Raw genomic sequence first — 12,901 nt, forward strand, 5'->3', positions numbered from 1 at the left:
TCTGTCTGTGTCTTTCCACACGCAACAATATCATTTAGCGATTGGCTTTATGTGTTGTCTGTGCCCACATTTTTACACAACAGTACCATGTACACGTGGGGTGGCAAATTTGGGCTCAGGTCTAGTGACTGGAGTACGTAAGCGTTAGCAGTGATGGTAGTGATTACTTGTGACGGACGACGAGCAGTGCCACCATTTCAGTAAAATTACAACTGTGGGCAATAAGATATCACCGTAAACTTTAGTCGATGAGCGGCCCATTTTCCTTTAATGTTCACTGCGTGTAATATGCCACAGAAAAAGGATATCGGAGGACACCTGAACACTTTTTATGAGTTGTGAATGAAGCATTAACGTCCAACTGGATGCCGTTCAGCAGTCCTTTGAGTTACGACTTTCGTGGGCAAACGAGCGCGCTGAGACGCTAGGCCAACGCCTCCTAGATAGCCCAAGGCCGGTGTGCTTTGAAGCGTGAAGTCATGCTACCTTGCCCGGCTGCCATAGACTAATGGGGACGCTTCTTACTAAGCCGCGGTGACTCTGACGTCACCGCTTTCGTTATGCTCGGCTTGGCGACGGAAAGCTCGGTTTAAGTAGCACGACGTCGTAAAGCAGAGTGCACAGGCCTGCCCTCTAGCTTGGTGCGTTTTAATTTGGCCTTACCGAAGCGAATTTGGAACGCACGCAAGAGCTTGCTTGGTAAAGAACGCGCGGATAACACAGGTTTCCAAGAGAGCGAGAGAGAGAGAGAGAGAGGGTGACGTGGCATCGCGGAAGGGCTCTCTGCCCTGACACAACACCTCACGCGCTACTCGGGCGGCAGTTGTTCCCTTTCGCCCACTATGCTCCGTCGAGGCGCGCCTGTGATGTGGCGTTGCAGCCAATGGGAATTTGCGTGCCGTTTCGCGGTTACAGACGACAACGCCGGCTTTTTTTTTTCGCTAATTAGGTCATTTAACGCTTTCGCATCGATAAACATGTATTACGTGTGCTGTGACTAGGGCTGAAAGCAAGAATACGAGATTAATATATGACATGACTAAATTGGATGGTTTTGGCCTCATTACCGCACATTGTCCGTTGCGAGTATAAGACCTTCGAGATAAGCTCTACACAAACGTACGTTCACGTTCATTCAGCAGTTCAATAGCCCGAGTATGGTAGTATTTTGTGCGGCCGTAGTAGCAGTAGTAAATAGTAGATTATGGAGTTTTACGTGCCAAAACCACTTTCTGATTATGAGGCACGCCGTAGTGGAGGACTCCGGAAATTTTGACCACCTGGGGTTCTTTAACGTGCACCTAAATCTAAGTACACGGGTGTTTTCGCATTTCGCCCCAATTGAAATGCGGCCGCCGTGGCCGGGATTCGATCCCGCGACCTCGTGCTCAGCAGCCCAACACCATAGCCACTGAGCAACCACGGCGGGTAGTAGTAAATAGTAAAGCCGTAGTAAACGAATGGTAGAGATATGGACAAATGTAATCCAACTAACTGAAGCCCACTTCAACTGCGAACGTACCTCGGTCCATCTTCGGTTTGGAATTGCGAGGGCCTGCAAAGAAGAGAAGACGCTGCTACTTCAACAGCAACTTGGCCACGCGCTCCGAAAAGTGTTGGAGTGCGGAATATACAAGCTATCCTTCAAAACAACGCTTTTGTCAGAAATCGAACACGAGGCCTCGCGTCCAGAAGTTGGACGCAATAACCACTGAGCCGCTCCCAGGCAGGCTAATTCGCTTTTGTACACTTACGTGTGAGAGCAAATATGTGGAAAGTCGCTGCATGCAATTGAACGTTATCACATATCAGCGTTATTTTCGTCATAACGCGATGTCCAGTGACTAAAAAATAATATACACAAAGCCACCAGTTTGCGTAACGGTGCTTTGACAGCCGGATTTCACATACATTAAATCGAGCTCGTTGGTTTGCCTCCAAAAATAGTATCCTTGCAGAAACATTTTCAGCAGTCCGACAGCGCTCGTGTTTGACTAACCCCAACTGTTGCTTCAAGTCTATGGGAAAGTGAGAGCAGAAGGTGTTTAATTGGGTTTGCAGGAGTGCATATTGTTAGAAAAAAAAAAAGACTGCATGTGCTCTATATGAAAAAAAAAACAATGTGCTATAGGACAAAATCTGCCCCTGACGGAAACACCACCTTGTCTGTCCAAACCAGGGTTGCGATTTACGCAGTCTCGGAACGCATGAGTGATTTGTTTTTCCCCGACATTCATGTGCGAGGAAGCGTGGCTGCACTGGTAACCTGGTGATCGTGTGGCTGTAACCATAACATCTAGGCTGAGTAAATTTCCCCGCCTTTCCCAACCCCCCTACCCCACGCACTCATCTGAAAAACAAATTTGTTTCATGCAGTACTGGCGGAGGATTACAGTTTTGATTCCTTTTTTTAATGGAGCCATCGAACCTGTTATTTATTACAGCTGCCTTAATAAAATGTTTTACACTCCGTTACTTAATGTTTTCTTAATCTGGTTTATGAGATTCTTCTTTTCACCATGACACTAAATAAAAGAATACAAGAAAGACATACGGCATACGTAATTAGGCCGTTTTATCGTGTTTGGTACTCCGGTAAATGCCGATGGACTGGACGTTTTGCTGTATGGGCAGCGGCGCACATGTCAGCGGTCTGCAGGGCGTAGAGCTCTAGCAGACAAAAACAGAGCTAATATAGCAGTTACAAGATGTATTATGCGGATCTGGGGAGGTAAATTTTTGGTAGTAGCGTAATATTCAACACGCCATCTTTTTAAATGTTTCAAGTGTTTTACACTTGGTTACAGCGAGATTAGCTTTGTGTTTGTCTGGTTGAGCAATGCGCCAGCAGGTGGCTCGACTGTGTAGGCCGCTCACGTTTACGCCTCCACCCATCCGGCAAAACGCCCAGTTCGCCTGCGTTTACCCGAATACAATACACGCGAAAACTCTCAACAATCGCGCATCTCGCTGTACATCAACCGTCGTATGTCGCAAGTGCGTTTTGTTACCAAATGCGTTTAGAATATAACAGTATTCGCTGAGTAACAAAATCATCTCAGGTTTTAGCAGCTTGAACACGTACTGGCTGTGAACGTTCGCCTATAGATCTATAGTCCCCGCGATAAACCCCCGTTGGAATCATCCGACAAAACGAAATATTCGTGTGCATGAATATCTTGCATGCACCACACGTTGTTTCTTTTTGAGCTCACAAAAGAATTGCGTGAATGTTGGGCAGTGTTTGAAAGCTACTGGAGGACAAAACGCAAACTATGTTTATGAAGTGCTGGCTGAAGCCAACGAGCGACCTGAACTTGGTCAAGATGAGCTAGCAGCCCAATTCAGTACCAAGCCCTCCTACGGTGATCTTATGACCAAGAATCTTGGACGAAAAAGAAACCTAAAAAACTTGGCAGTAGGTCTATACCGTTTTCTTTTTCATGTATACAACGAGGGCAGATGCGAAGAAGCCATTATCAGCAATATGTTTATTTTATGACAACTGATGGGCTATGTTCACATACAAATAACTCCTCAACAATACAGTGATATCGATTTGCTGCTCCCGTCACATCCAGAGCACCACAGAAAGCTCTTTCCAAGTCACAGCAAGGAAATGAGAATCGGAACTTACTAATAAAATTCGGTCGTGGTAAAGGTATTTAGTATGCAGATGGAGCGGCGTACCATCGTTATAGATTAAATAGTTTATTCACCGCCGACAATTACTAGCGTTGGCCGTAACCTCAGCTCAGAAACTTGCATATAGGCGCGAGAATAAGCGGCTCGGTTCAAAGCACTCTGACATATAAAAATTATACAATACATTGTGCTAAAGCGTTAAAATGCAATTGTACTGTCAGTCGAGAAACGAGCTAGGTAGCGACATAAAGGTATATGTCGTGAGGCAGTCGACCACCACTGTGGCTGGCTGCATTCATAGGCTTCCTCTGCGGCATGATCCTTAAATAAAATAACACGACGAAGGTGCTACGCTATGTCCGAGTAAGACTAGTGTGCGGTTTTGGCAGGTTTACGCACGCCGCAACAAAATGATGCCCGAAACGATGGAAGTATGCGTGTCTCATGCACAGTGACACTGTGACAGTGGCTTCTGTTGGGCCAATTACATCGCGACGAGTCGAGGGAAATCAAGACGCGTTTCTCGTGGCAACGGTTCGGACAAAAAAATTCCATGCGTTACTTGGATAGTGCGAACGTCTGCTGTGTCTTTCTTGTACGGATGTGTTACAAGTGAATGCAGTCAAAGTGATGTACTACGCCCTGAAATTTCCTCTCGATAGTTGTGGGCCGTTCTATACTGAAGTTCGTGATCAAAGTGTCTACGTGTTTGGTGTCATTTAAATGGCCATATATTCCAGCCCGCTGTCTGAAAAGCAATGGGAATGAATGATGCTTTTATTCGAACGGAAACGTCGGCAATTGTTGTGTGTAAGAAAATATGCATAAACTTTTGAAACTCTATGGCTACGCTGCGTCAAACCTGTATATATGCGATGATTAGAGACGTTCCGGAGCTTCTTTCCGTGTATGGCGCAGCCCACCGATTGAAAACGTAAGATCACTTTATCATTTTTTATCATAGAAGCACGGCTACTGAAACAGTTTTCACGCGGGAAAGAGTGTTCGATAAATGTTTGTTGTAGCTTAAAAAGAATGTGATAGATTACTTCTAGCATACATGAACTAATTTGCAATTTATTGCGCAGAAATCTTAAGAAATCAAATTGTACCCTTTAGTCAAAACTTCCAATACAAGAAAACTTCCGCGATCGTGCTAGCAATCAGCTGGGACAACTGTTACTATATTTTTGCTATCGATGCCACATTATCACCTGCATGTTAATAACACGAAACGAAAAACGTTTTGCACACCGTTACAATTTGCAATGTACGTCCGAAGAAAAAGATAAAGCTCAAATACTTTTCAGAGAAGAGATGAGCCCCAGTCAACGTCGACAGAGTGTTGGCCTTGTAGTTATTCGTTCGGAGTTCAGCAGTTTATTTCTGATAGCGTGAGTGAACGACTGCTTGTTCAGTACACACCTATGGCTCCGACCTGGTGGGATGACGCACACCCGAGAGCTCAAAGGGTGGCTGTGATTATAAAGGATTATTCACTAAGAAGGGGTCATTCTCTATTAAAACATATGTGGTGATGGTCGTTCTTTGCTCTCACTGTTAGGTAACAAGAAGTCGCAGTTTCACCCGAAAAGTGGTGCATTGGATTGCGATAGCAAATCAGTAGACAGTTATACCAAGTAAGGATAGTAGTTTTATCGATCATGTAAACTTCGAAACACTCGCTTACTAACTGAATTAAGCATGGTGTCAGAGCGCGCAAGCAAACATGAATACATCTCGCTCGTTGAGCGCGGACAATCGCTGCCGAAACGCTGGTGTGAGCAAGCGTGGCAGCCGCAGCGAGCGAAGGGAGTTCGTGCGGTCTATCCCTTCTTCGCAAGAACGGCGAGAGAACAGAGCGTACAAAGGATTTGACCCGTCTCCAGATCCATTTCAAGATATGGCGAGCGCGACCAAGCGCGGCCGTGCAAAGTATATACTTGAAGGCGGAGTCGAAGCCGACCCCCTCCCTCCCTCCCTCCCTCCCACGCCGCCTTCCCGCTTTCCTACATATATCTCGCGCGAGATTGAGCCATGATCGTCAGTTCCCCTTGAGTTCGGTCACGAAATGCACAGTTGCTGCCTGTCAAACAAGTCCTTACGCCTTTCTTTCACAGCGATATGTCTATTTTGGCATGACCTTGCTGAGGCCAATCTACGCTGGCACATAGCCATGCCAGTTATTTGATTTTTCCAAACCTCCTGATAGTGCTGGTTGCATTTTAGTTGTCTTTTCAACATGCTGCAAACTGCTGCAAGGTGATGCAAAATGAAATGAGCCCATTTTATTGCAATCTTAAATTCAATCTCAATCCTCACTCCCGGTGTCAGGGCGCAAAACCATGACAAAACTATCGATGTATATTCTCCTGAGCATTGGTGACAATGTGCTTGCCTCGTACATGGACTAACTTTATATATTCTTGTAATTTCACACATTGAGTTTTCTCATTCCTGCAACCGCAAATGAAAAAAAGTCAATGCCAGGATACCTAATAAAATGCTACTTCTCTTCTAGATGGAGTAACCTGTTCTTTATAGAAACACCATTGTTTTGATGACAGCCTGTGAGAAGTACAAGGGAAGGATAAACTGGCGTCCATGTCATTACAGCCTAATGCTAAAAAATAAACCCGTGATGACTTCGAGCTCGTGGATTTCCAGCTTGCACATTTCCGGATAAATTATCCTGATGGTCATATAGAGTCTCTCGCTTAGATAAAAATTTCATAACTTACCTTCAGAAGGACGAGTGTTACCCGCCGTATCTAATCTTATGCTGGCACTGGAAGCGAACGCCCACCGCATAAGTAAAGCTTTAAAAGAAACAAAAGGGGCTGAAGCCTTCTCGGCAACCGATAGATCTTTCCTTTCATCGAACGTCTATTTCTGTTATCGGTGTTTGTTCCTACACATTTATGATTTGACAATTCACAACTAGAGGAGCTTTGATAAACCAGGCGTAATAATGTTATTCTATCTTAGATAACGCTATACAATGATTCATTGCATTCTTTCATCACATAGGAAACATTTGAAGTGATTTCTGGCCTTCTATGCTGGCAAAAAAAGCTCCAATCCAAGCTCTGGTTGCCATGTGCTATCCTTTAGGGTGGCTAGGTTGAAACAATACGAATGGCACTGGATGAGATGTTGTGGTGATATTATTGAAACAGTGTGAATGAATAAAGCCTTAGTCATTATCGCTATTTCAATTATCCATGTTTGTTCACAGTGATTGTCAGGCAATGGTCCAATGTCCCATTGTTGAATGAAGAAAACGTTTCACTCTGCTGCAGTTTTTTCCTCGGAGTTCACGTGAAACTACTCTGAAGCACTATTCCACGAAAAGAAAGCTATGAATGTACCAAAAGGGCACACCAATGGGAAACTACGCATTGTATTGCGTAATGTGTGCGTAATTCATGTGTCCATCAGCTCGCGTCACCTGTTTGAGTGACGCATAGCGTAGTGAATATACCTTCACATTTCGAATTACCGCACAACTCCTGTGGTTCTCAAGATTAGCTTCACGCTGAATAAGCTAAAGCTTTCTTGTGGATGAAGATTAGTTCAATGAGTGGTTCTCAACTTAGACAAATGAATCGCTTCGAAATATGCAACCAAGTTTTTGCAACGAAAGTAAACAAAACTGATAATCTTACGCAGCAGGAAACGCGAGTCCCTGTAGGCCATTAGGAGCACCGCGCAAACACCGATGACTCCAATAACCACCGACGAGGTGAGCACGCAAGCCTTGGCGCAGGTATTCCGACCACTGCAGAAACAGCGTTGACAGCAAAGCGTTATTTTCACCAAGCCTGAGCGGTAAAAGCATGAAACATTCTTCGAAAGCTGAGCATGAGAACATTACACAAGGTACGTGCGTTGCGGATTGTGGCATGTGTCATCAAATTCTGCTGCCTTCAAGGCCACCTGCTATGTGAGCTCGCCTTCGAGCTTCTGAACTGCAGGTATCCTATGCTTAAGTTACTTAAACGCAGCAAACCATGTCAGATGCAGCTACTCAATTTGTCACGATTGGTTACGTGTTTGTTATTTATATACATATACTGATTGGCGCCGTGGGCCATTCGTATATTATTGTGGCTTTCCAAACTTTCTAATCGCGAACCGTTTTATTAACGATAAGAATTTTGCTCGTTATTAACGACGAAAATACTTATTACGCTAATGTGACTCTGCTCTGTGCATCGCGGTAATGGAAACGTGGTTTCTTGTGAAAGTATTGCACTATAGTGAGTTCTGAAAGCATTTTACGCATAGGTGCATGCTTATCTGGCAGTCGCTAGTTTACCAATGTATTGTTATACTAAGAAGACACTGAAGAATTCATCTGGTAGCATGTTACTGGAGTGTAGAATGAGTTTTGAAATTTTACTAAAGTCGAGTTAAAACGCAAGTGAAGGAGAAAACAACGGATGATCGCAACATGAGAACACGTCAGTAATGTACATTCACTCCTCCTGTTCCTTCCCGTTAGTCCTACTTACCATACACCTGGGCCCCTATTCACATAACACTTCTAACGCCAGAACTGTTCGTCATCGCACACACCAATCAAGTGATATCGACCGTATAATGAGCGAAGATACGCACCCAGGCCATGTCAAATGGCACTTACGAATCAAGAACTTTGCAAAGGCGGCCCCGGATGCCAATCTATGTGTTAAAGAAATGTACAATATAACCTCAAAACAAGAGAAACCCTTTGGAGCATGCCATTGTCCCACAGCAGTAATCTTCACACATTTTGCCCACGTACCGTTCCTTGTGTTAACGCTGTGTGCGCGGTAAGTCCACATCACGTAAGGCACGCGCGATGTCCCCGTCACGTAGCATTCTTGACGAGAAAGTAGTGAGTGCCGAGTTTTCAAGCAAGTGAATGCAAGTAAGACACATGATAATTATCGTGGTACAAAAATACGTGCCAAAAGGCATTAATGGCTCTTAAGCTGTAGCGATATTGAATAGTATCGTTGCAGTAGTTTCCGCTCTTTAACTTCCACACGCAATAAAAGCGTAGTCTCAGATTTGCGCTGACTTTGACCATGTGTTTAGCCTGTCGTGACATCAACTCGCAATTAACTCAATGAACAAAGAAATCCGTACAGCTGATTGTTTTTGTTAGCCACAAGCGGTACAGAATCGGATGAGTAGCATTTTTTCCCGAGCACATTAAAAACGCTCAACTGATGCACTACTATAGTCACAGAGGCAACCAAACACAAAGGGTATCAAGCTTCTCTCACTAAACCAAAACTTCACGGCTCGTTGAAGCCATTATAGCAGATGAAAAGCCTGACAAGCCTTTGTGTAAAGCTTGTTTAGCATGAAACGTACATAATTCTTTTCACCGCACTGAGTAGAAACGAATAAACAAGCAGGCTAGAATGCACTGGACTTCAAAGGAGCTGCGCCAGAAGATAGTCGCGGTTATAAATTTGTGATGACAGCAGCAGAATATTGATGAGGATAGTTCGAAGAGAGACGATAATTCGTTAGATGGGGAAACAGAACACAAAGCGCAAACACACGCCTGATGAGCCATATAAATGCGGACCACCGGGCCGACGTCAAGCATAAATGTGGGTTTTGTAATATATGCTTGACAATGGGAAAAATAGTGTTGCCACGTGATTTACGCTAGCTTACTAGCCTGCATATGGCCAGCCTAGGCAAATATGTTAGGAGTACGACTTTTACGAAGTTTGCGGGAGCAGTCGGCTAGAGTGTCCAAGCACTTTTTGAACAGAGCTCACAGCAGTAAAACTGATTAAATGACACATTTAAGGCTTTGAGAGTAATAGGCTACATGTTTGAATAAGGTTTGATCATGTTTAAAGTATATGTGTGTTATTATGCAGCTATTGTTCCGCGAATACGTGATCGTTGCCGTGTAATTTTTTTAAAATGCCAGAGGAGAAGGCAAACACGTTGAGAAAATAATTCATAACTTAATTCAAGCATAAGAGCTGCTTACCCTGTAAAGTACTGATTTGTAGCGATAAAAAGACGCTAGAAATCAACTGTTCTCCTTGTAAAACGGTTGTTTAATTCAAGATTCGCTGCCGCCAGGTACGTAATAGTGTGGTGCGTATGGTTTTTGTAGAAAGTGTACACAAATGCCGTAAGAAAGTGAGCTTAGATGAAGTGCAGCTGTAAGTGTTAATACAATGAAAGAAGGAAACAAAGCTTTAACAGCGCTTTCTAGAAATTACAACTGTAGTTAGTTGCAAGAACATGAACTTTCGTTGTTCTCGCTTAATCACGATACTCTGTGACTCTGGTGTTCTGGTGGCCTGAATACAACAAAAGAGGCATCTGATGTCGGTCCCGAAACAACTGTGGGCAAATAATGAGTCTCCAATCATGTGCTCTCGGACTATAACGCCATATCTTTAACAGTATATACGTATTTCCGCAAACCGGAACAAATACTACCAACATTATAAACGTAAACGTAAGTATACGTAAACGTGCTTAGGTATACGTAAGCACGATTACACAAGCCTTAACACAGATGTGCTTAATCAAGGTGACAAAAAAGATCCGTTCTAGGTAACTGGGAAGTAACGTTGCTTTCTACCAGCCTTTTGTTTTGTTCAAACACATATGTAACAATTAACTCATCACTCTGAGAAAATCACGGACCTCACCGGTAACTAGTATGCACTGGGGTGAAATTTCTAACGGCTACACACTTCGATGGCCCGCTATGGGATAAGTCATGCTTATCGTGCTCAAAGTGACGGGTTATGTCTTTTCGTCGTCTTATTATGAAACATCATATGTTTTTAAAAAAGAAAACGCGCGATACAAACGACGGAGAAGGATGGGAGATGCACTGATTTATTTCGAATAACACAATGCGCTCACATTGGTCTCACGATGTTCACATTGCGATCGACACTCGAGACATCGTTGAAGTGACCGTTTAAGCACACTGCAGCGATAGGTATATAAAATGAATATATCAATGTAAGTCATACCGCTCTTAAGAGAAGAATCTACCCTACCTGTAGAAAACGAAATGCACGCCGGAATTTATTAATATACTACTATCGGGTATCGAGGAAATCCAGCGCAGAACGCTATACCTTACGTAATTCTGACATAAGGATACGAGATACGTTGTCTACGAACGCCAGGTTGCCTGCAGGCTGCTTAAGGTAGTTCCTGCAGTATTTCATACGTCCCAACGCCCTGCCAAATCAGAACTCTCGTGCGCACCATCAAGTGGTCTCAAGTGCCAGGAGCGCCAGGAAACCAGACCACAAAGGCGCATTGATACTCGTACACGGCGAAAGCACGGAGTATAATCGTACGCGTTAGAGAAAGGATACACGCGTATATGCACCACCAGGGTGTGGACTGCTTACACACTCTTGAGGCCGGATGGTTTCGGGTGCGTTCAGTTCGGGAACCAATTTTAAAGCCAACACTTACCTTGCATTTGAGCTCTGACGGACTCGCACATCCATGGTTTGCTTCTTCTTCTACCTCGATTCTGCCGATTGCAGCGAAACTGTCGCTGGGTACGGCTTTCAAATAATGCTGGCATTGAAACAATAGACGATGTAAGTGTGTCGCGGGATAAAAATTCAAAACCGCATCGACATAAGGAAATATGTTAATGGACCCCCAAATTCGTTTCTGGATGTTCGTGATTACTGTTTTCTTCGCGGGTAGAGAGGAGATGTTTGCGGAGAGGTAGCAAACGGCAACAAACAGTTCTGTGCGAACAACAATGTGTGCGTAATGCGCCTTATGCATTGCAATGTGGCGCGACCTCTGCGGGCTCCGCGAGAAACGAAATGTACGGGTGGAGACGCCAGGGGCGCCGCCGGAAGCAGGGAAGCACGCCGCATGAAGCGAGCCGAAATGTTTCTGCGCGTTTTTAGTCATTTTTTGTGTGTGTGACTGGACACTTCATGGACATGACACCTGTGCCGACAACGACGCTGGTGAGACTGACAACCTCAAGTCTTCGAAATGTGATGGCGGTCTTTCGTGGAGCCTAAAACTGGTACAGCGCCACATAGAAAGGAAGAAACAAGCCGAGCCGGCGAGATGAAAGAACAGAGCGTTGACTTCTAACTGGTTCATTAAAAGGTTGCACGAAATATATAGCGACAAGAAAGCATCAAGCAATGTCGTCACAACACTTCACAAAACGCCACACCGATGGGAGGCTACACCGTCATGAGTCACGGAACCCACAATTATGTCATACATGGTTAAACTGCTTAAGAAATCTTACTTCCTGTGAAGTAAGGCAGAAAGATGGCGCTCTAAAACACGTGCTGCCATCCCTTGCTGTGAGATAAGCTTCAATAAGCTACCACGCAAGTTGTGATCGGTTCTTTTTTAGCACTTCGCACCGATAAAAATTCGGATTACAGCTACAGTCGCGACAGTGATTTCCAAGGTGTCCCTGTGTAGCTCGGTGCACCTAGTAATCATGTTACTTTAGCCTTTCATTAAGGCAGCGACAAGTTCGGCCTATATATCTCTTCCCACTTGATAATGGAATTGAATAAACAACCCCAACCACGCAAAACCCAAAACGCTTCTTGTGCATGGTCGAACAAACAGTGGCGCGCGGATGGAGCGGATTTACGGCCGTGGGAGCCTGCGTAGTGTATGCGGCGTGGAAAACGCTACTTCCACGCAACCCTTCCGGCCAATCTTTTTAATCTGTGAGAGACATTATGTAAATATGGTATTGACACAATGATGTGGGACTCCCACACCGCGGCACGGCGCGCGCTATGGTCGGCGCCATGAAAGACGATGAAGCTCGTGAGCAGCACGCTCTTCTTCTGGGCCGTCATTAAAGAGAAGCGTCTATTTTGTAAGACTCCGTCTTCCAATCTACGTTACATTTTTCTGGTGGAAGTGCTGAGTAACTCAGATTGCTGAGACAATGCGATTTCTAATGTGGCAATGTCAGTAACAACAACGATTTCGCAGAGAAATGCGATTGTCGTTCCTCGCGCTCCATGTCGATATTCTTTGCTAAAGTTTGTTAGCAAGACGACTGAACATTTCTTGCGCACCTGAAGAAGCCCTCTGGCTATGCAGATGTGGCGCTCAAGAAGCAGGGGGATGTTTGCCTCAGCTAGTTCTCGTCTCTCCGCTAAGCCCCGGTAGCGCAGGATGTGCCCGCTTTTCAGCACTGTATCTGCTTCTTTTGTCCTCCTAACCTCACTGAGCTCTATCATATCCC

The 12,901-nt window shown here is 44.6% G+C and overlaps 1 protein-coding gene across 1 annotated transcript in view; it reads right to left on the reverse strand.

The window, feature by feature from the left end:
- LOC126543631 (neprilysin-1-like) overlaps positions 1 to 12,901 on the reverse strand; it is a 106,130-nt gene that overhangs the window by 41,895 nt on the left and 51,334 nt on the right. The window contains exons 2-3 of the mRNA XM_055078113.1: positions 7,314 to 7,426; positions 1,523 to 1,555 (exon numbers count right to left, since the gene is read on the reverse strand). Of these exons, the coding sequence (XP_054934088.1) occupies positions 1,523 to 1,555; positions 7,314 to 7,344 (64 nt within the window). The 5' untranslated portion in view covers positions 7,345 to 7,426. The remainder of the gene's footprint in view (positions 1 to 1,522; positions 1,556 to 7,313; positions 7,427 to 12,901) is intronic.

This window comes from Dermacentor andersoni, chromosome 10 (assembly GCF_023375885.2).
Source record: "Dermacentor andersoni chromosome 10, qqDerAnde1_hic_scaffold, whole genome shotgun sequence".
Taxonomy (NCBI): domain Eukaryota; kingdom Metazoa; phylum Arthropoda; class Arachnida; order Ixodida; family Ixodidae; genus Dermacentor; species Dermacentor andersoni.